This window comes from Cupressus sempervirens, chromosome 1, assembly GCF_028749045.1.
Source record: "Cupressus sempervirens isolate cs-2001-9-10 chromosome 1, ASM2874904v1, whole genome shotgun sequence".
NCBI classification, from domain to species: domain Eukaryota; kingdom Viridiplantae; phylum Streptophyta; class Pinopsida; order Cupressales; family Cupressaceae; genus Cupressus; species Cupressus sempervirens.
Window position 1 is genome coordinate 139,602,961 of NC_143118.1, and position 23,640 is coordinate 139,626,600.

General features: G+C 36.8%; 1 protein-coding gene across 1 annotated transcript in view; it reads right to left on the minus strand.

Annotated features, from left to right (window-relative positions):
- Nucleotides 1–7,118: 7,118 nt before the first annotated feature.
- The window catches only part of LOC149576574 (two-component response regulator ORR21-like), a 76,151-nt gene continuing 59,629 nt past the window's right edge, over nt 7,119–23,640 (minus strand). Inside the window, exons 5-6 of the mRNA XM_089817922.1 lie at nt 8,273–9,670; nt 7,119–7,804 (exon numbers count right to left, since the gene is read on the minus strand). Of these exons, the coding sequence (XP_089674048.1) occupies nt 7,727–7,804; nt 8,273–9,670 (1,476 nt within the window). The 3' untranslated portion in view covers nt 7,119–7,726. The remainder of the gene's footprint in view (nt 7,805–8,272; nt 9,671–23,640) is intronic.

Sequence of the window (23,640 nt, forward strand, 5' to 3'; positions counted from 1 at the left end):
ATCAAACATAGGTCATTATAATACCATTGAACAAACCTGGAAAAGAATGGTTGATAAACATTGTAGTAATTGGTGTTCATATCTTGTTCTTCCATTATAACCTTACCAAACTAATATGTACTTCGACTAGATACACAAACTGTTATTATTTTTTCTAGTATTTAGGTCAATATGCCTCTTGAGAAAGAGATTCCTTCATTATACATTAATTATTTTGTGGCAAAAATAATGATATTGCATATAGAAAACAAAGACTATAAGAGATTGGAACACTTAATGAAAAAGAGTTAATGCATTGTATAACCTTCTGAACATATTAGAGATAGCTAAAGAAAACTTATAATAATGGTATTATTTGGAGAGTTTTTTAGCTTGGTGGCTTGAATCCATAAATTTTAAATGTTTAAAATGAATTACACGGTAAATGTTGGTTCAATTAGTTAAGACCTTTCATTACTAGTTCTAATGTAGATAAACCAAAAAACATCTAATGTAAAACTGAGTAATAATGAAGAACTCAAACCAATTAATTGTTCCTATACGCTTCATCTTTATATATTTTTGCTTGTGTTGTCTTAATTCTAAGGGAAATGCTAGGGCAATTTTACTCCCTTGACTTCATGAACTTACATGCTTATTTCATTCCTAGTGTCTGACCCATTTATCGTTCCTTACATGATGTTATCTAGGAAATGAATGCAATATATTTATTATGCCTTAATATGATATCCTTGAATGTCCAAATTGTCAATTCCTTGCATCCTTCATATGCAACCACTTGTAAGGGGCACATATGATTTCCATTAAGCTGTCATTTCTGACTATTTTATAATCCTAAACAAAATATTATTAAATAGGTAGAATGTTTGCATTTTAGTCCTCTAGGAACTTATCCATTTGGTCATAGTACTTTTACATTCCACACATTAAAATCCCTTTCAATTTCTTCAAAGATGGAATCTCGTACCTTTACCATTTTTACTTTTATCATTCTTATAGATAGTTCTTTCAAAGCAAGTTGTATTTAGTTTTTATCTTCATTGTGTGCTAGATGTTATTTATTGCTTTTTTTTAGGTTTTCTATGAAATGCTTATTACAAAGAGAACATGTGATTGGCATTCATATCTACAAATTCTAAGTAGGTATGTATCCTTCAAGTGACAAACATGTTTAATTTCCCTTTGGACTGTTTCATTCTACTTTGAAAGACATTCTAATGCACATTCACATATAGCTCAGAGTAAGAGTAAAATGTTTTGGTGAAAATTGTACGTTTATGTTTTTCCCCTTATGTTTGACACAAAAATATTTTGTCTTCTTATGCATCAAATATTATGCAAGATGGTCTATTTTACACAAAAGTTGGTAGATAATGTTATCCTAGTTTGTTTCCATCATTACTCCTTTGCAAGACCTAGATCTAATTTCCACATGTAGCTCTTTATCACACTAATTTAATTATGGAAATGAGTCATTTCCACAATCACAATTTTGAGTCCTAAACATTTACAACTTGATTTATTTATTTGTTTTTAAGTTAAGCCCATGTTTTACCCTCTTCCTTTGTGTTATGAACATAGAGAAATATAAATTATTTCAAAGTACACACAAGGGTGTTATATTTAAAGTTTAATACATTCATTCTTATTAAAGGTGGACAAATATTTATGAAAAAATAAAACTTAATTCAACAAAATCTTATTACATCATCATTGTATTATCATCCTAGACATATTGCATCCTTGCTCGATATCCTTGGTGATTGTTTTGTTACCATTAAGTGAATCCTTCTAAGGGTGTGATTAAGAATAACATGTCCATTACAATTTAACTGATTCCCCAAGGGTGTGCAAACACCACAAAGACTTACTAGGATTGCAATATCGAAAGACCAAAGCAAGCAAATCATAATTATTAATTTTTTGTTAATTTATCCTACGAGTTCAAGTTCAAAATATTTGAGGTAATTTCCAGGGGCATTGAAAGTAGGACCACAAACATAAGATTTGACCACTATATTGCATGTCGATTTGCAAATTCTATAATATTCATTTGACCAAACTTTAAAATTCTAACACTAAAGAGAATTGTGATATTGCCAAATAAAATCTTATTACATCAACATTGTATTATCATCTTAGACATATTGCATCCTTGCTTGATATCCTTGGTCATTATTTTGTGGCTATTAAGTGAATCCTTCTAAGGATATCATTAAGAATATCATGGCCATTACAATTTATCAAATTTCCCAAGGGTGAATACAAACACCACAAAGACTTACTAGGATTCCAATATCGAAAGACTAAAGCAAGAAAATCATAATTATTAATTTTTTGTTAAATTATTCTATGAGTTCAAGTTCAAATATATTTTAGTTGATTTCCAGGGGCATTGAAAATAGGGGCACAAACATAAGATTTGACCACTATATTGCATAGTCAATTTGCAAATTCTATAATGTTCATTTAACCAAACTCTAAAATTCTAGCACTAAAGAGAATTATGATATTGTCATTAGGATTCAACTGTGTTATTTTTTAGTGAAACTCATTGACCCATGTTTCATGGGTAGTGGTTTACAAGAACTGAAATCTCATGAGAATAAATGGAACACTTAGCGCTCATTAAATCTATGTGACGCTCGTGGAGATGAAGCATTGGGCCTTCCTAAAAGGTAGCCCACCCTAGGTGCAACTCCAACTCAAACACACCTAACCATGGAGTTTCCCCTAAGGCTAAAAATACTTTTCTTCCTACCCCTTTTCAAGACCTTCAATAAGTGTTGTGCCTTGTAAACATTCATTAAAGAGCCCCTTTAGACCATTTATTATTAAGTACAAGATATTTTCCACAACAAGTCAAACATTGATATGGTTATCAAGATTCAACTATTTAGTTTTTTAGTTGAACTCTTTGATCCATGTTACATGAGTAGTGGTTCACATAAACCCATCTCATGATAATGATGGAACATTTGCAGTACGTAGTGCATTGAGGTGATGCTCAAAGAAATGAAGCATTGGGCCTTCTTAGAAGGTGATCCATCCCAATATGACTTTGATCCACAGATGCTTAACCATGGAGTTCTTCCAACATAAAGTCACTTGGCTTCCTACACCATTTGCAAAACCTTCATAAAATCAAATTATGATATTGCTACTAGGATGTACTATCCAATTTTTTGTCGAACTCAATTGACCCATGTTCATGAGTAGTGGTTCACAAGAACTAATTTCGCATGAGAACAAATGTAATACTTAATCATTCATTATTCTTAACCATGGTGATTCCTCCAAGATTAAACCCACTTAGCCTACTATCACATTTGCAAAACCTTCAATGAAATGTTTAGTCTTATAAACAATTCATTATAGAGCCCCTTTAGCTAATCAATTAGTAAGTAGGAGATATTTTCCACAAGTAATCTAATTGTGATATTTCTTTTGTAAATCACCACTCATTGAACATGGGTCAATGAGTTTTACCCAAAGACTACACAGTTGAGGTCTAATAGCAATCTCACAATTTGATTTGTTGTAGAAAATGTTTGCACATATCGGTAGACAATGATTTTGTGACACCATATTTTATCATAAAAACTAAACTAAGTACCCCATCTATATTTGTTTAAATTCTAAAATTAATTTAGTATTTTACTTAATACTAACCCGAATCCATATGTATAAATTGATTATATGGATAACTATTCTTCTTTGTTTAAATATCTTTTTTGATAGGGTGGGATTTATTCCCTTACAAAAACAAATAAAGACAAGTAGAGATTTGGGGGCAACAACAAATTAGATTAATTATAGAGGCAAGTAAAGAGGACCCAAAAGTATTTAATCGTCAACAGCCTTAAAATTAAAGTTATTGTTCCTTATGAGATCTTATTGGCAGAAAAAAACATCTTCCCTTTAGGGCTTCAGCAATGGTTTAGTTGTTGAGCTATCTAAACAAAACTCATGCAAAAACAATGCTGGTCAAGTTGATCATGGAAGAAAAACTAGATAGAAGAAATAACACCTGGAAGAAGCAAAACATCAAATAGATGAAAAGAGAAATGTTAATATGCACGAATGTTTGGATAACAATGAACAAATAATAAAAATATGTGAAATAAATTCAAGAGTGCATATGGTAAAAAACAAAATGAGCACAAAAAAAGCCCTACTATATTAAAGAATAGAACCCCATAGGAGATCATGAGGAGATAGTATACATAGGAACAAATATTAAAAAGAGAGCAAAAATGCTTACAATGCAACTTAAGACTAGCTACTGCCATTTGAGGTGTGAAATGTACAGATAGATTATATCTAAGGAAGAATTGGAACATAAAATATGTTTATTTTGCAACATGGTAGTGGAGAGAGCACACTTTATCATGGAGTGTGGCATATTCACTCTAGCTATGAGAATATTTTGGGAGTGCACAATTTCAGCTAATTAGGGCGGCAAGCCTTGTGATCAATATTCACTATCGAAGAAAAAATTTAAAGAATATGTTTCAAAAAATTTAAGATTCCGGCACTCTACTGTGGGGCGTGAGCTATTTTAGGGGATCCCATTGGATGCTTCGGCCTTGCAAATGTTATTAAAATGTTTTATTCATCCATTCAAGGATGTGTATTAAATCCAGCTCTTCATTATATAGAGACCTAAATATGCTTGCGACAGATAAGGATGACATGTTGGTCATGTTTACCATTTAGTTATAGACAAAATCAATGGGACAAACTGCTATCCTCTTTGCATAATTCAAGACGTCTTTTACCAATACTATGGTATAAAATACTTGAGAAAAATTATCGTAAATCACTTGTACCAGAGAATTATCTATTTGAATGGTTACGCATTTCCCATTAACCAATCTGCAAAATTCATGAGGATAAGGAATGATACTCTTCTACCATTTACCACGACACTTTATCTTGATGATATTCTTTCCATAAATAATTCAAAAAATATATATTCATTGTTATAATCAATAGATGGTAGTTGCCTTCCAGTGGAATAACTTGTATGCAATATATTATATAACAAAAGTTAAAAAGATAAATTGTTATGATACAATTAATATTAGCTCCAACATGTTCTTCACAGTGATGACAGAGGTTAGCTTCATCCGCAAGGTAAAGACTCATATTGACCCTACCACAATGATCCAACCCCCTCAACATGGGGTCAACATAACATCAACTTTCTGGTAATCCTCGTGATAGGGCTCTTCTGAGGTGCTTAAGAAGGCCTCCTCAATTCCAAGCCCCTACTATGCACATACATAGAAGAAAAAAGGACAAAGGCAAATGTTGTCTGTTTGCTTCTTTTACCAATTTACAACATATGTTGCAGAGGCATTTTGGCTCGCAAAAACATCCTAATTACAACATACCCCAGCATAATCGTATCAAGTAATTAATGTCGAAGTTAGACACCCCAAGGATTTATAGAGAACTCTTTCAATACTTTCAAAGCTTACTTCTCAAATAAGAGATGGACTGACAGTTAGATTATACAAATGCTTTGACATCATTTTTGCTGCTTAATGCACAGGTAAACATGCTTTTGAAGGAAAATGGAGTGATTTAGGAGGATCTAATACTTCGATGACATGCAACACAATGACATCAACGTGACATATATGGTCCACACCATCATCAATTTCTTAATATCTTTTAGAAAACATGGACATATTACGCCATCCAAACTCTCCTATTTTGTGCAGTTGCTCTGCAATGCCCATAAAAACTCCAAAGCAAGGGAAACAAGATTACCAAAGTCAAACAATTGTGGATATTATGATTATCAAGACATCCCTTCATTGCTATGGATTGTAAATATGAAGACAAAACTCTAATTTATTGACGTGCTATGCCATCCTTTCATAGAATGCCCAGTTTGCAATAAAGTAGTAGCACAGAAACATCTTGATTCAAAGCCATGTTCAACCTTTAATAATGCAAGCCATCACTATTATCACAAATACCACAAAAAGTAGTTATTTTAACTCTTCAATGGCAATTTTCATAGAATAAATGTTGAAGAGCCCTGTAGTATTCCCAGCCACTAAGAAACAATCAATACTTTCTGCTTAAAAGAATTAGATAAATTTCCACTATTCCACATGTCAACTCTTAAGCGGCTATAGAAAAAAACTCCCAAACAGTATACATTATAATTTTATTATAAATGCAGATTGTGTCTGCATATCTTGCACTGTTGGCCAGATTGCTCTAGTGCGTAGAACAAGCAACTCTTACACAGAAAACATGATCACATACATTCTAGAAGTCTGCTGATTCTATTTTCAATGGATATGGATCAATTACATTGTGCATATTTGATTCACACATCTTAGTAGACTTTAATAGACATGGCTCTAAGAAGACTCTCAAACATTAGTGATTAATATCAAAACAGATTGACTATGTGTCTTGCATTGTTGGTCAATGTTTTCATGCATAGCGCTAGCAAAACTCAAGCCTTATACAGAGAACACAACCACATACACTCTAGAAGTCCTGATTTTTTATATTGGGAATTCGACCTATAAATCTTAGTGTAAAATGAATTGTAGAGTCCCAATTGTGCAACTGAGTTGTCAACTTGTTACATAAAGTACATTGAACAATCATCTACATCGGAACCTAAATTTCCATCACAACATGTCATTCTAGCAAATTGTGTAAGTTTTTCTCCATCATGAAGAAACCTTACAAGTTACAACTAGTACAACATTGAGCCATCATACTGAAACTCAAACAAGAACGTTACAAGGAAATATTAAAATCTATTAAATGAGCACAAGTGATCATCCTGAATAAAAAATGTGTAATAGTGTATAGAATGAACAGGAAGACTCTTCAGTTCTTAACTAAAGGCAGCCATATTAGCTTATAATGCCCACGTGTAAAGACCAAAATCCCCTTTGTGACATTAAAAATTGTTTTAAGTTTTTCTTTAGATATTAGTTAGTAAATAGACTAATAAATAAGATCTGTTTGTACAAAGTTACAAACCCAGAAAGAAACAAGTCAATAGTCACCCCAGAATTATCTCTGTGGCAGGTTTAAAGCATGTTTCACGTTGAATAGTGTGAAATAAAATAATATTTCTGAATTGAGCCCTTTTGTCATATAAATTAAATAGTTATCATGGAAAAGAATTCAGCTTTCTCGCTGTGAAAAATTCCATTATTTGCTGCATGTATGTACAAGGAGACCTCCCTTTACTCCCTGTCCATTTCTTGAAGTATCCCACATTGAGAAAATGTCAAATAGTCAAATTGTAACTACAGTTTGCAGACATTAGATGCAAAGTAAGATAATACCTGAACTACAGGTCTGTTCTTGTCCCAAAAAAACTGAATATTTATTTTAGTCTGGAGAACAATTTTTTCTGAGAAGGGTAAAATAATCTCCACATGGCTAATCTATGGAGCTTAATCTCCAAGCTGGATTTTCCATATAAATTTTTCTGAAGAGGGATTTTTCTGAACAAGGTTCAAAATAAAAGATGTGAAACTCATGTACAGTTAGCAACATGCGAAACTCTATAGTAAATTGATAAACTTTTGTCTGGTCAAAGAGCAATTAGAGGGCTCTGAAATTCAGGAGCAAAGAGAGATCATTTTTATTGACATCTCGTAACAACTGTATACTCAACTACGTCGCTTTTCCCACCTTTAAGTTTTCTACTGAAAATGAATCAAAAAATCATCTATTTCACATGAACATCATCTAATTGATAACCATCCATACTGAACGCATCTTCTTCAGATTTGGTCTTCTCATGTTTCTGCAATCCCAATATTTAATGTCCAAATTAGTTAGATATGTAATTGCACAGGAAACAAACCAAAAGCACAAACAGCACAGTTTGTGATTTCCCAAACAATTTTCATTGCCAAATTCAATAAGGTCGTTAGCTTTTCCAAATTTCAAAGAATGGGCATATCTAGGTACATATTGTCTGGTAAGCCTCACTGTACAGTAATATTGTTTTCCAGCAAATAAAATAACTAAATAGGCAATGTGTTTTTCCATAAAAGAAACAAGAAGAATTACAATGGACCACATCAGAAACTTTTCAACTATTAAGTAGAGGTAGCAGGATATGGTCAGTCAAATAATACATATTCTCAGATTCATACAAAGAAACAATAGAACACCAATTGTTTAAAGTTTAAACAGAACAGAAATCTAAGGGAAGATTATGTACACAACTTCTATGAATTGAACATGCCATCTAGTTTTGTCAACTTACCGTCAAAAAAGATGCATTGTCCTTATATTTTGGCCCACTATCAGCCGTTGACTGTTCACTTTGACAGGCCGCATCATTGACAGCCCTCGTATGACCAGCATCTGACCGGAGTTTGTGGGAAACATTCGATCCTCTCCCTGCAAATCCAACATTTGTGGCTTGCATATGACAATGTATCCCAAGAAGATTCAATCCCTGGGTTACAGAGGAAGATTCACTGTACCGTGCACTCTGGGTTGGGGTCACTATTTGACTGAGATCTTGATTCCCAGTAAAATTTGGAACTTGCCAACCATGTGTGTTGCTTTGGTTCACAGCAGAAGCAAGACCATTGGATGCACAAAAAGTTAAACTAGAGCTTCCTAGAGTTTGGGGATTGAAAAATTCTGGTGTTCCCAGAGGGTTCTTCATTCCTGGTAAACTCAATGCAACTTCAGCCTGAACCGACAATGGAGCAGATGTAGCAAGATTGCTTGGCAAACGAACACTGTTCCCTGGCAATGCATGAAAGCTATGATTCTTGTAATCAGTAACTGGCATCTGATCAGTTCCAAAATATGCATTAGATGTATTTGCTGGAAATCCATGTTCTGGTAGTGATGTTGGATTTAATTGATCTAAGTTAGTGCCAGTTAGGCTATTACCATGAATGCTATCAGCACTTCCTACTGCGGATATAGGATTTGAAAGTGCCCGTTGACCTAAGAGATTTGCTGATGGAAAATTTAAAACATGTCTTCCTTGCAATTGTCCATCAGGTTGATGTGACATTGCTGCGGGTATCTGAACCTGTTGACATAGTTCTTGCTGCTGCAGCTGCTCTTGCTGTTGTTGTTGTAATAATTTTATCATTATTGCATTGTTGTATAGATTCAGACCTACATTATTATCAGCCCCACACACCTGGCCCAGATCTCCAGGAATTACAGTACCTGTTGCAAGCTGCCTTGGTACCAATGAGTGGCCTGAAGACGTGTCATTCTCCAGTAAGTCCACATTCCCAAATGAAGAAATTTGAGTTTGTAGCCGATTATTTTGTTTCAACTGAAAACCAGTAGAATAACCATGAAGTAAATTACCCTGGCCGTTCATTAGTGGTTGGCCAAACCTTACACTGTTAAAAGAATTAGAATCTAGGCCCTGAAGTGAAGCCGGTAAGCAGAATGCTTCTCCAGGAATTCCCAAACCATTCTTTGCATTTAGTTTTCCAAAAACTCCTGCTTGTAATGCCATCAAATTTTGCGGTGATATTTGCCCTGATGCTTCTAGTGTTTGTAGGTCGATCCTTCCAGAACCCACTGAACCAAAATTGATCTCTGTATTTCCTCCAAAGGAAGAATTTAATCCACTTTGCTGTTGTGCCACCCCACTCAACCTCCTAAGATAAAGTCTATATTTCTGAACAGGAAAATTGTGTAAGAAATTCTTTCCAAAAATTCAATATGATTAACAAACCCTAGTAACACATCCAGATAGAACAAGCCCTTAACCACACAACATTGGAAGACTAAATAATCAATTTGGCAAAAAAAAATATAACTGTCATCTGCCAATGGCAGAGAAATAATTAAGAAACTCTTTCACGAAATTCAACATAATTTACAACCCCATTTTGCACATCTAAACAGAACTTAAAAATAATCAACTTGCAAAACTAATACAACTATCATCGTCTGCCAGTAAAAACATCCACCAAAAAAGGATAAATTATTCATTCAGGTGCATGGTTTCTCCTTAAATCAGGACCATGTTGCAATCAACTAGTTCATATTTCCTCTTTCCGTTACATGCAATTGATTTTCCAAAATAAAGTAACTAAATAAGCTAGGTAACTTGATAGAAATAAAATTTGAACAGTCGATTCCATGACTCACAAATATGGTAGCAGTAATGAACATAATCATTATTCACAAATTTGGTATATAACAATTAACGGTAGCATGTCAACTAAGTCTCTCTATTATCACAAGAGGTCTTTCTTAATTTTAAACCTGTAGGAAATTTACAAGTGGCAGAATATACGAGATTGTGTAGATACAGACAAAGATCAGCAAATCTATGAATTATTTAATTACACAAAAATTTAAAAACAAAAACACTGCAAAGAGGAATGACACAGAGATCAAAATGAGAGTGGCTGTTTCAAAATCCAACATCTAATATAACCCAATAGAAATAAACCTAAGAATCTACAAGAAAAGCTTTCAAAAAGATAGACCTCTTTCATCAGATGAAAAGTTTACAAGATATCTTAAATGGAGTAGCTATTCTTCAAAACAGAAAGCTCTCGATAACTCCTCTTTGTCGATTCCGATAAAAGATCCCCCCTTCAAAGATCAAGATCTATTCATTACCAAGTGAGGTAGTGTTACAGAATAGCTGCCCAATAACTACTCCATCTGACTTTAGATACCAACAACATAATAAATACCCTAGAATAATAAAAACCATCTCATGACCATCGAGTTAACATAATGAAAGTGAATATGATTAAAATACCAACTAGACATGAAGTATCAATAACTCTCACCATGGAAGTGGATATGATTAAGATATCAACTACAGCAATCACCGTTGTCTGACTTCAAGCCAAAATGAGGAACAACGCAAACCATAGCATCTCGACGGCTATGCAAAATATGAAAACATGTGTAGGCAAAAATAAGGAAGCAATTGAGTGATAAGGGAGAAGACATCAAAAGAAAAGTGAACAAGCCTTCGCCACCGTCATCTAGAAGTTATTAGCCATAGTTTAGCCATTAATAATAATACTTTATGTTTTTGGTTGCTATGGCAATGTAATTATAGATAGTTCATGGAGAGTTGTAGGAATCGACTGCTGGTATGCTCAACCAATTGTAGGGTGCTTTATATATGTAAACTAGCACTGAGAATGGGTTGCTTTTTGGTACGGATGCAACATGGAATAAAAGTGATATGATTCTGCCAATATCATGTGCATTGTGTTCATGTTGAATTATTGTTTATTCATGTTCTGGCTACATCTTACACTATGCATAAACTAGGAACCCTATAGGAAGTAAATATTTTGTAAATATTTTGGAGTCGTTGCCTGATCCAACCTGGAGGAGTGAGGAAAGACAAATAGGTAGGATGGCAGAATATTTGGCTGCACCTTCGATCAACAAATACTACTGACTAACAGTGATGCTGAGGCCAACAAGGAAGAAACCCGAGAAGATCAGTCGATGAAGGATTGGTTCACGTGTGGGCAATCTCAGTTGACCAATACGTGCACTAGGAGGTTCAGGAGATAGAGGTCCCAGCTAACAAGATACGTGTCAAACTCATGGTGCACACTCCAATGTATGATCTTCTGGCAATCCTTCCAAGATTGTTGGCTCGCAACTTGATCAAATTCCAAGAACGGTGAGAGGCGAGGAAGTGGAAACACCGCAAACAATAGAGACTACAACAATACGGGGACAGGAACTGAAGGGAGTAGCATAACACAAACAAATGCCATACCTCCAGAAATTCCACTAACTAATGGCTCTTCTGCCAAACAAGGACAGGAGACATACTAAGAGAGAGACAAAAGAAGAGAGAGGAGAAGCATCAATGAGAAGATCTCTCTGAATCAAAGAGCTCAGTGAGGCGACGACAGTTGCGCAAAATCATTGGAGAGTCTCAAAGCCCACCATTAAGCTAAATCGAAGTGCCAGCTAAAGAAGAGTGGCAGGAAGTGGAGGTCTACCAGCAAGGAAGACAGAACATAACCTATGAGGCAAGAGATACTAGTGACTGACAGCAAAGAAGAAAACTGAGAAGATCAGTTGACGAAGGATTTGGTTCACACGCAGGCAATCTCAGATCACCAGTGCGTGCAGCAGGAGGCTCAGGACATAGCAATCTTAGCTGACACAATACATGTCAAACTCATGGTGCACACTCTAATGTATGATCTTCAGGGTAGCATTCCAAGATTGTTGTTTTTCTTCCTTAAAATAGCGACTCCTTTCAAAATTCAGAGTCCTCTTGTCCTTTCCCATGTATTTCTTTCACTATCATCAATGAGTAGCTATCCTCACTCTTCTCATATTGACATTTGGCTGCAAAATGTCCTACCTTGCCAAAGTTGAAACACTTGAAAGGCAGCTTGCCTTTATATTTGCTGAAACCCTTTTTTAACTTTCTAATGAAGTGTACCTCTTCAAAATCAGTTTCTCCATCATAACTCTCATTAGACACATGTTCCTTATCTTCATATATATATTTTTAATGCATGTATAAATTGTTCCAGATACACATTGCTTTTAAATATATCATTATTTCCTCACGAGTAAATATGTTAGTCAAAATTATTAATCAAATGTAATTAGTTAAACAATCAATGTTAAAAATAAATAAATATTTTAAAGGGTTCACCTTGCAGTGCAGCGGTCACTGCAATTTGTTGAAAGCAGAGGCCATTTGGTTGATTCCCTGCAGGTTCAAATGAACTTCAACAACGCACAGTGAAGGCGGATTCGGGAGACAAACAGGCATCGTGAGGTCGACCACTCTACCAAAGGTACTGCAACTTACATGCAGGGTTCCCTGATGGTTGTGACTGCTCAATGGTGAATTTTCCCATCAGGCATAGTGGAGAAACAAGGTGGGCCAACGTGCATGACATGGAGAGATAAAGGGGTCTAGTTGGCAGCTGTTACTCTCAAGAGATATAAGGAGTTCCACATGGGCAGCATTGATGGGAGGTATGAGGTTGTGTGCTACCATTGTGGTGAGTAGGAGTCGTTAGGAAGTATAAGATGGGCATCGATGATTGGAGAGATAAAGTGGACGTCACGCAGGGAGTTACATGGAGGGCGTGACACTACCATCTGGCAGTACAGAGAGAGGTATAAGGAGTCTGAAGCAATAAAGAGAGGAGACATAAGGATCCAACAATGCTACAACATGAGATAAATATGAGAGGTGTTAATGCCTCAAATACGTAACATGTAATAAACTCAGGGATGGGGTCCCCCAAATGTGACACCACTGGTTCAAAGCTCCAAACAAAAGTGATATCATGGATTACAAAATTTATAGTAATCATGTTATTAATAAATATATAAATCACTCTATCAAACAAAGATGTTAAGAAATAAAATACTATTCCAACTAATGATCTAACGATACATTTCCAAGAATTGTTTAATGTTTCAAGAAATAATATATGAACATCATATAGTGATTGTTATCGACTTAATTGTAGTCAATAAAATGTATAGTGTAGTCGACGGGTAGAGTAGTATCCAAACAGGTGCATGATGCTTGAGTCACCCCTTCGAAAAGGTATATGTACACGTCCGAGATGGACTTCGGAATAATCATTGTAATCATTGTGATCATTGTAGTCATTGTATTTGGATTGTAATCATTAAGTGCATATATGAATAAAGTATCAGTTTTGCGTTGAATCATGTTATACTACATGTGTTTCTTACCCTATACGGTAAACATTTGGCACCATTGCCAGACGGACCTAGAACGAAACAATGATATGAAGATTAATGCCGAATTTGCTTAACAAGGATAGGAACAAAGTGAAAGATAAGGATGAACCACGTACAGCACAAGAAATTTTAATTTTAGCACAGCAAGCAGAACGTAGGTAGAGACTTCAGCAAATTGCCGAGGGGCACTAAAGGAGTGAAGAGGCACAAACGGAGGGAGTGCACTCACCTAGTAGGCTAAGGAGTGCCAAGGAATTGCTGGAGGAGACTCGACAACACTTAAATTTGGTGGAGGAAACAAAGGGAGAGTGTCCGAACGGAAGGGAAGCAACTCACACAGCTCGGAGTGCCAAGAGAGCACGAGCATGGAGTGATCTCTTCATTCTTGATACACCGGACGAACAGATACAGGCGAAGAATAGAACATTGCTTCAAGACCTTTCACCAGACAATGCAGAACAGCGCGGGAGTGCAGAATAGCACAGGAGCTCAAAACAGCGCGGGAGCTTAGAATAGTGCGGGTACACAAGTACCTCAAAATCAAAGGAAAGTAGCGATGGCAGGTCCTAAAGAAAAATTACCCAAGTTTCATGGTGATGGTACAGCAGACCCTATCCGACATTGTAGAACGTGTGAAACCATATGGATGGAAAATGGCATGACGGATGAAGACGATTGGGTCAAACAGTTCCCAACGACCCTGAGGGGTGTGGCGATAGATTGGTTTTCCGATATGTAATGTCCCCTCTTTAGTTCGACATGGCATTGATCATGGATTTGCCTATTACAGACTCTCGTAGGCAAATGGTGTGGAAAGAGAGTCAATTCTGCGGATCAGATAGTCATATCTTGCTCTTGAAGAAGTGTTAAGAGGTTATATTTTATCATTATGTGATATTGGGGCCCACATGTTATAATTTTAATTTGAGTTGCATTTTTTATTTTATAAAATTACTTTATTATAAAAAAAGTGCATTATAATGAGAAATTATAAAGGATGTTTCTAGAAGTTCTAGCAACTTCTTAGAAAAGTGAATAAATAGAGGGCTGGGCCTCTCATTTGGACATGCTTGGATTGGAGAACTCTTCTACTTCTTCATTGTGAAGACATTTGTGGACTTTGGATCTGCAAATTATTCGATCTTTGGGAACGAATCACTCCCTTGGATTGGCGACTTTGAGGGTGTGAAATATCACCTGAATTGTTGCATAATTGGAGTTGGTATTCAGCCATCTCATTGGAGCTTATTGAGAATTCATTGTTAGGGTTTGTTTTTGGTTGGAATAAGGATTTCAGATTTGCCCTATCATTGGAGAAGCATTTGACAAGAGTTTGAAGACAGAATAAGTGCATCTTCAGAATTGGCAAAGCAGGGTTCGGAACCACATAATTGCTCATATCTCCTCAACCCCTTGGAGTTATTTTTTATGGTTTTACAGGGTTACTACCTAACCCTAGGCGCCCATTTTCCTTGCATTTGGGGGTCCCAAAACCCTAATATTATTTTATTTCAGCAGCCGTACAGGTACAGCCTGGTACGGCCCTGCTAGTTTGGGCAGCAGCAACAAATTAAGGATAGTTTGGGGGTGCGGTTGGAGGTCTTCATCAACGATCTGCAGCAAAACGTGGTGTTCTTCCATAGTTCTTCAAACCAGGTTCTTGCATTCTGAAATATATGTCAATTTTTGGGTAAATTTGCTGTCATACAGTCATTGTAATAATCAGACCAGAATTGGTAATAAAATAATTTCAGAATTTATGGCATTGTAATTGAAATATAGTTCAATGGTTTTATATATAATGTAATTCTGTGATTATATTCTGAAAGTATCAAATCTGAAATTACCATATTCTGAATATTGTTACTGTTACACGCCAAGTGTTTGACAAAATTCCTAAGTTCAGTTTGAGGGTTTCTGTGGCCTTTATAGAGAGGGTCATTACACGATACCAGTCCTCAAAAACTCAATACGTGGGAGAATGTTAAAAAAGAATTTATAGCAGAATTCAAATTGCTTCGAGACGACAATGAAATAGTGGCCAAGATATATAGTACTAAACAAGGAAAGAATGAAATAGTCTGGGCCTATGCCAGGCCACTGAAAGAACTGGTTGGAAAGATGGAAAGTCAACCAGCAGATGGTTTGAAAAAATGGTGGTTTGTGGAGGGGCTACGGCCGGCTCTGAAAAAGAAGATGAAGATTGTACCACCATCATCATACATCGATGTGTATACTCGTGCAATGGATTTAGAAAGTGAACAAAAGACGAGTAAGAAGAAAAAGCATAAATCCTCTAATTCAGATGCTTCATCCTCGGAAAGTAGCAGTAGTGATGAGGAATCGAACAAGAAGGTGAAAGCATTGCAGAAAGACATGCTTTGGATGATGAAAGAATTCAAGAATTTGAAAAAGAATCTAGACATAGTGAAGGGAGAACTGTGGTGCACAAATTGCAAGGAGGATGACCATACAAAGGGTTCATGCCCAAAGAAGCAGTTTTGTGACATATGCCAGGTAGCGGGACATTCACTGAAGGAGTGCCCATTTAACATGAAAGCAAAAGCACACCAGCAAGTGTTACTAACGCAGGAAGCATCCAACAACAACAATAAGACAAGAAAAGATGCAACTTCGGGTGGATATCGCAATTATAATAGACACGGAAGGGGTGGAAACAATAACAACAGAGGCTGGAGTAGAATACAGTAGGATGCGAGCGGACGGCCGATGATACAGTGCTGGGCATGCAATCTTTGGGGTCACTTCGCGAGGGACTGTACTACAAAGGAGACGCCACAGCTAATGTGCAGATGGTGTGGTCCAAGGGACCATGAAGATTCAAAATGTCCAAAGCAAGGCGTAAATCTATTAAGTATTGAAACGTGTGATGAGAAGGTACTGGCGATCACACGGGAACAGGCGAGGAAAATAAAATATCTGAATGCGGAAGAAGAGAAGGAGAGGTTAAAAAAAGCCCGAACAGAGATAGAAAAGCAAATGAAAGCAGAGAAGTTACAACTAAAGGACACTGCCGAAACATCAAAAAGAAACTTGGCAAAACAAAACATGGTGAAACAGAGAATGCAAACAGAAGTGCCTATTAAACTGAATGACCTTCTAACGATGCCACAGTTGCGTTCGGCCATTATAAACATGATGCCATCACCGAGAGTGACGGAGGAAGCAAAAGATAGTAAGGAAACAACGGCGGCAGCAACAGACCCGATGTTGGTGGCACTTACGAGAAGTAGACACCCGGCAGTGGTGGAGATGGGCATTCTGGGTACTGTGCTAACGGATACAATTGTAGATGGAGGATCAGGGGTGAACGTGCTACCGGAAGATATTTAGAAAAAGCTTGGACAACCAACACCATGGCCGCCTACTTTCCAATTACTCACAGCAGATCAGTACAGGATAAAGCCATTGGGAACTCTAATGGCACAGCCGGTAACAATTGGGACACAACCCTTTTTACTGGATTTTGTGGTCATCCCACTGAAGAGAAGAGGGTACGATGCCATCTTGGGGCGGGGTGGTTGGTGCAAGCTAAGGTAAAACATGATTGGAAAAGGAACACCCTGTCCATGGAGAAAGGAGACAGGAGATTCATAATTGATTTGCATACAAAAATGGTAGGAGAAGAAGCAGCGTCGTCGGACTCAGAAGGCGAAGGCGAGAGTGACGACGAAAGGAAAAAGAGGATGGAAACAGATGAAGAAGGGGTGTTGAGATTAGGAGGATCAACTAATGACGACCTAGATTCGGTAAATGGACTGCTACACTGGCAAATGGAAGATTACGAGGTCTTTCCAAGCTACAACATGTTGAGTATCGGGGAAGAAAAAGCAAGCAATGAGTTCCCGAAGGAGTACAATGAACTGAAGCAGGGAGAAGCACATGTGGATGAAACACTAGCCCATACGTTCAGTAAAGATAAACTGATGAAGTACAAAGAGCCTACGGTGAAAACAATGAAATTGGGTGATGGAGAAAATCCGAAAAACATTTTGGTAGGAGATGATTGGAATCCAGTGTTAAAGGCAACAGCATTCAAAATATTCATGGAGTACAAGGATGTTTTTGCTTGGACATCTAAAGACTTAAAAGGAGTGCCAACGGAGCTATGTGTTCACCGGATACCATTGATTGAAGGTACAGTACCTGTACGGAAGCAACTGTACCGAATGAATAAGAACTATGCAGTAGGGGCCACGGAAGTTTCACAAAACCGGCGGAAGGCATGGCATGATAAGCACTTAAAATTAAACAACTTTCAACCGGGCCAGTTAGTATTGAAGTATAACAGACGGAATGAAATCAGACTTGGGAAGTTCAAAGTTAAATGGGTCAGACCATACAAGATACGAGAAGTTGGCTATAACGGAGCAATTAAATTATGGACACTGGATGGAAAAGAAATACCAGATGCAGTAAATAGATCGAAGTTAAAAATATACCATGAAAGAAATGGTCCCCCGCCGACAAACAGCTGAGGAAAGAAGAAACGTCTGTAAATAATGTATATATGTTTAATAAGTAATAAAATATTGAAGTTGTGGCAAGTAATAATCTTTAATTTTAAAAGTAATTAAGTAGTAAAATATGAAGGAACAGGGTCTGCCATATGGCCTTTAGGTCATAATATGTAAACAACATTCAAAATAAGTATTGAAAGAAGAGGTTAAAACACCGAACGGAAACCTTGGAGGTATATTAAGGCACCGTACAGAGGCAAAGCCATCCTTATGTTACCATACGGAACAAAAACAAGGAAGCAAACATAAGTTTGGGTACGGATGAAGGTGAAACGATTGAGCCGTGCGATGAAGGTGAAGAGATGCCATGTGATCAAATCGTAAGTGAAAGGCAAGATTAGCAATAAGGTTTAAAGCCTGTACGGGTGGTAAGGCTATCATAAATTAAGAACCGTACAGCCATACGAGGACAAAGGAGAAATTGGTCACATTGTCAAATCAAATTCTGGGACCGTACGATAAGAGCAGAAGGGATTTGGTCACCATAAAGTGAAAGTAAATTGGCAATTCAGAAGTCTGGGCACCGTACGGGATTGAGAGACATAAAACTGAGCCGTACGGAATTTGAGATTGCACGAAAATTAGCAGGGAGGAGGGCCATACAGCAAGAGAGTGCTAGAATTGGCCGTACGGTATCTGATCATACAGTATGTAAAATATAAAATCTAAGAGCCATACGGATGTCGTACATTGAGACAGGAAGAGAGGATAGAAAAGCCATAAGGGTGTAAAGAGTTAAAATTATTTCATAGTAGCAAAGGAAACCATACAGCACACCTGGGAAAGAATTGAAGGAAGGTACAGTGCAGAAGAAAAACAATCCGTATAGCCAATCAGAGAGGAAGCCAAGCTGTACCATCACAAGAAGGAGCCGTACTCTTCAAGAAGCAAGAGGTTTTCTAAAAAAATTTAAAAGAAAAGACGACAGATTGAAACAATTCAGAATGAGTAATGCATGATGCCAAAGGGAAGGGAAAGATAGAAGCAGGTAGTAAAACATAAGTAGTTGCCAGAAAGAGTGGAATCAGACGAAAATGACAAAAATGATGTGTTCCATGGAGTTTTGTGTGGGTTTGAGAGTGCTACTTTTGTCTTGGTGGCGGGGGCGTTGCCCCTCGACCCCACTGGGGGCAATGCCCCCTAGACCCCCAGTCAGTGCGAGCTATCAATCATGGGAAGTGTGACCAGTTGATGAGACCTGGAACTGCTGCAGGCATAGTGTGCCAGAGGTGGAAAGATCATCGGAGCAAGCCTTTTGAGAGGGGTGATACGCTCTGAGGCCCTAGGAGTAGGTGTTGGATGTGAAGCTGTTTGGTGGATGCATAGAGAGCTCGGGAGGAGTTGATCATCCAGTTGAAGGCAGTACAACAACACTTAGCTCAATGTACCCAAAGTTGGCAGCACAAGTGGCTATCAAGGTCAGCTTGACTAAGGAGACAGTATTGTGTTAGCAGAAGCTACAGATGCAACGTGGTTTGGAGACCAGTTTGGTGCAGGCACAGGACAAATGTGAAAGTGGTGTGATAGAAACAGATTTATCTTGTTGTAGTTAGTCAGTTAATGTATTCCGTTTTGTTAATCTCTCTCGGATATTTTGTAATTGTCCTCTGGAGACGACTTTTCCTTTTGGGGGAAATGATGTAGTCGGTAAAATGTATAGTGTAGCCGACAAGTAGAGTAGTATCTGAACAGGTGTGTGACACTTGAGTCACCCATTCGAAAAGGTATATGTACACGTCCGAGATGGACTTTGGAATAATCATTGTAATCATTGTGATCATTATAGTCATTGTATTCGGATTGTAATCATTAAGTGCATATATGAATAAAGTATCAGTTCTGCATTGAATCGTGTCATACTACATGTGTTTCTTACCCTGTATGGTAAACATTAATAGAGTAGTCAACGAAGGGTGAGAAAACAAGCACATAGTGACCATGGAGTGGTCAATGGTCAAAGATTATCGATCAAGGCTATATTCACCAATGTAGCAAAATCAACTAATCCTGAGTATTGTAATGAGAAATGACCACCATGTCTATTTACAGATGTCCAAAAATGTATATAAGGAGATCTGAACTGATTCCTTGACACATATAAAAAGGAGACACTCTTTAATAGTCTTTATCTATTACAAATATATCACACAGAACAGATACCTAGTTATGTATGGTATATCAAAGCCAATAGTGTTTCCTGCTTCCCATTCACCTCTTATTGGAGATCACTGGTTACTATTGCTGCTGCCATAAATAAATTATTAAATTGGTATGTATTCAATCTTCTGGAATAAACAAATCAGTGGATACTTCTTTCTATCATCATGTTGCAATGTACTGTGTAAAGGAACGCAAGAAGATAAAAATGAAATACAGTATCTAATACATGCCAAGCTGCAAAAACTGGAAAATTAATCTATAACTATTAATCGAATTCGACTGTAATCAAAACAATAACTTCATATAAATTAGACAAACATTTATATTTCCAGAAAATCAGTAATATGCAGTTATAGTTCAGTCCACAAGTCCAGTTTTCATATTTTTGCCTTAGTAGAATAGGGGGAATGTGTAGGAAGAGGCTGAGTAAATTCAGTCACTAAAACAGAAGGTCCCGAGGTAGGTACAATCTTGAGGGAGCCCTGTTGCAGACTGTGTCAAGCATCTTAGCACACTAAATCCACCATCCTCAACTAAGGCTACTAAAGATAGGAAAGACAGAACCATCCAATATGAACTTTTAAAAAATATGAGGCAATTCATAATTAATATGTTATACTTTATTGTAATGTTAGGATTTATGAACTCGGGAATAATATTTCAACTAAATTGTATATTGAGCATGCAATCTATGTATATGTACCTCTGTGGGGGCATGCAGGGAAGTCAAGCTTCACTTATTTAGAAAGAATTTGCTGGTAAATTTCCTATTCTAAACCTAACTTATGTTAAGTTTATGTTTTCTAGGTCAGAGTACAGCAGAATAGATGAGGGGTCATTAAAAAGGCTTTAAAGGACGTCTCCCATTCAGATGATGAATCAGTAGTTGTCCTCATCTCATAGGCTGTTGAAATGCCGTGAAGCTTGTCAAGATCAGCCATCTCTTCTATTGCTGAAACATTTGCATCAAATCTCAAAGGTAGAGATCTTAAGATTTTCTAAACTACGGCATTATCTTCAACCTTGTCACCTAGGCCCTTAAATGAATTTACAACTTCATCAACCAAAAATGAGCAACAATATTCTCTTCTTCCCGCATCCTGAGACTTTCAAACTGCATCTTATAGTTTTAAGCTTGGCCTTTATAACCTTGGCATCTCCTTCATATGTATTTTTTAGTTTCTCCCAAATGTCACAAGTGGTATCACAATGTATGACCTTTACTTATTAAATCTCTGTTAAGCCACATAAGATTGCATTCATAGTTTTTGCATTGCATTCAAAAGCCCTCTTCCCATTAGCATTTGTTGGAGGATTTGAAGGGGATTTGTATAACTGGATACCAAACTGTTCCAAAACATCAAAACCAAGGGACATAAGTTAGAATCACATTCGAACACACCAAGGCATAATTGGAGCCATCAAATAAGGGTACTTTGTTTATAGAAAGACCTTCAAGAGGATTCATGCATACTATAAGGATCTGCCTCAAAGATTTTAAGCTTTATTTTTTAAGGTAACCTGGCTCTGATACCAATTAAAGAGTATGCGAATTATACTGAGGGGGGAGTGAATGAAGTTTTTAGATCTTTAAACTTTTAAGAACGTGAATGATGAAGCCACATAAAAACTTAACGGGACTATCCATCAAGGCATTAACACCAAATTCTCATGTAAAATCTTTTTGGGTGAAAACACGTGGCATACAAAAAAATTATTAGCAAAAAAAAGGCACCAACCCAAATTACAAAAGTAAGCACCAACTCACAGAGAGCACCAACTCCAGTATGGGAACCAACTCATAGACTCTGAAAATGCACTTGAATTTAGACAATTAGACAAATATCTTTGAAACCTTTTATTTGCACACACACACCTATAGCACTGCTAAAACCAACTGTAAATGTTCATTGAGTCTCAGACTTCATCTGTCATACTGGAACAGCATACCATCTTCATATAACAACTTCAAAATTTGAGATTCGTCCTTATTGCTGTAGCTTGTTAACTAGCTTTTTGCATACAACACCAAGCATGAACAAATTATTTTAAGATTCACTGAAGAACAAACCCCATAACTCACACCAATAACAGGGGCCATACACTATAGGAAAGGTTGAAGCAACCAGCACACAACTCGATGGATATGCAGACCAGACCTCCAAGATACAAGTCAATAACGTATTTGCATCACACAGCTATTATGAAAAAGCATAAGTCCTCAAAGATATCACACAACGACTAAGAATTCCAAATGTGGTAGCCGAAACTAGGAGTTTTGCCTAGCAACACGCGAATTCCCTTCTTCACAAAACACCCAACAACACTTGGCTTGCCCTTTTCTTCACAAACACCCAGCAAAGATTATCAATTCGATCTCTTTTTTTTTCTCAAAAAAAACAGCGGAAGAATGTTTTTTAAAGAATAACTCCTACTTTGCAGCCACACATATGATAAGTTTTCTCCACTGAACATGTGCAACTCCAGTTTTTTATCACAGCATTGATAGAGCACCCATCCTTCAAAACAATGCCCAGATCCAGTTCTTTAAAGACATAACTCCCTCTTATTAGTCACATGCACGATACAGCACACAACCCCTCTTAGAAAACACTCAGTTCTATTTATTGTATCTATCTGGAAAAAAAATTGGAACTTTAGAAAAAGTGAATGCCTCCAAAATACGACCTGCCAAAAATTTTTAAGCAGCAAATGACTCGGCAAAAGAATGCGACTGATGCTCGACTTCCTTTATTTATACATCGCAAGCTCTAAAAGATATCCACTTGCTTTTTTTCTTGATAACACCCAGCTGCATTAAAACATCAAATCCCCTTCAGCGGCTATCAATTTAAATGCACCATATATGTATGAGATAAGGTGTTGACTCTTCTCAGAGCATTGAAATTACTAATGGTAAAAATCATCACAAAATAAATAAAGACCGATTCACCTAATTTGATCAACATCTCATTTTAGAATATTCAACAGGTGACATAGCAGATGACATGGCAAGGAAATAGACAAGTAGGCAGTTGATAAGCAGCTCAAGCAGCTCAATCCAATTCTCTGAATATTTAAATGACTTTGGTCGTCAACCTTTGACATCAATGACAACATATTGACATGTACTTCATCTTAGTGAATTCTTTAGTTTATACTCTGGGAGTCTGGAGTCTGCATTAAAGAAGGGCACAAGAATTCA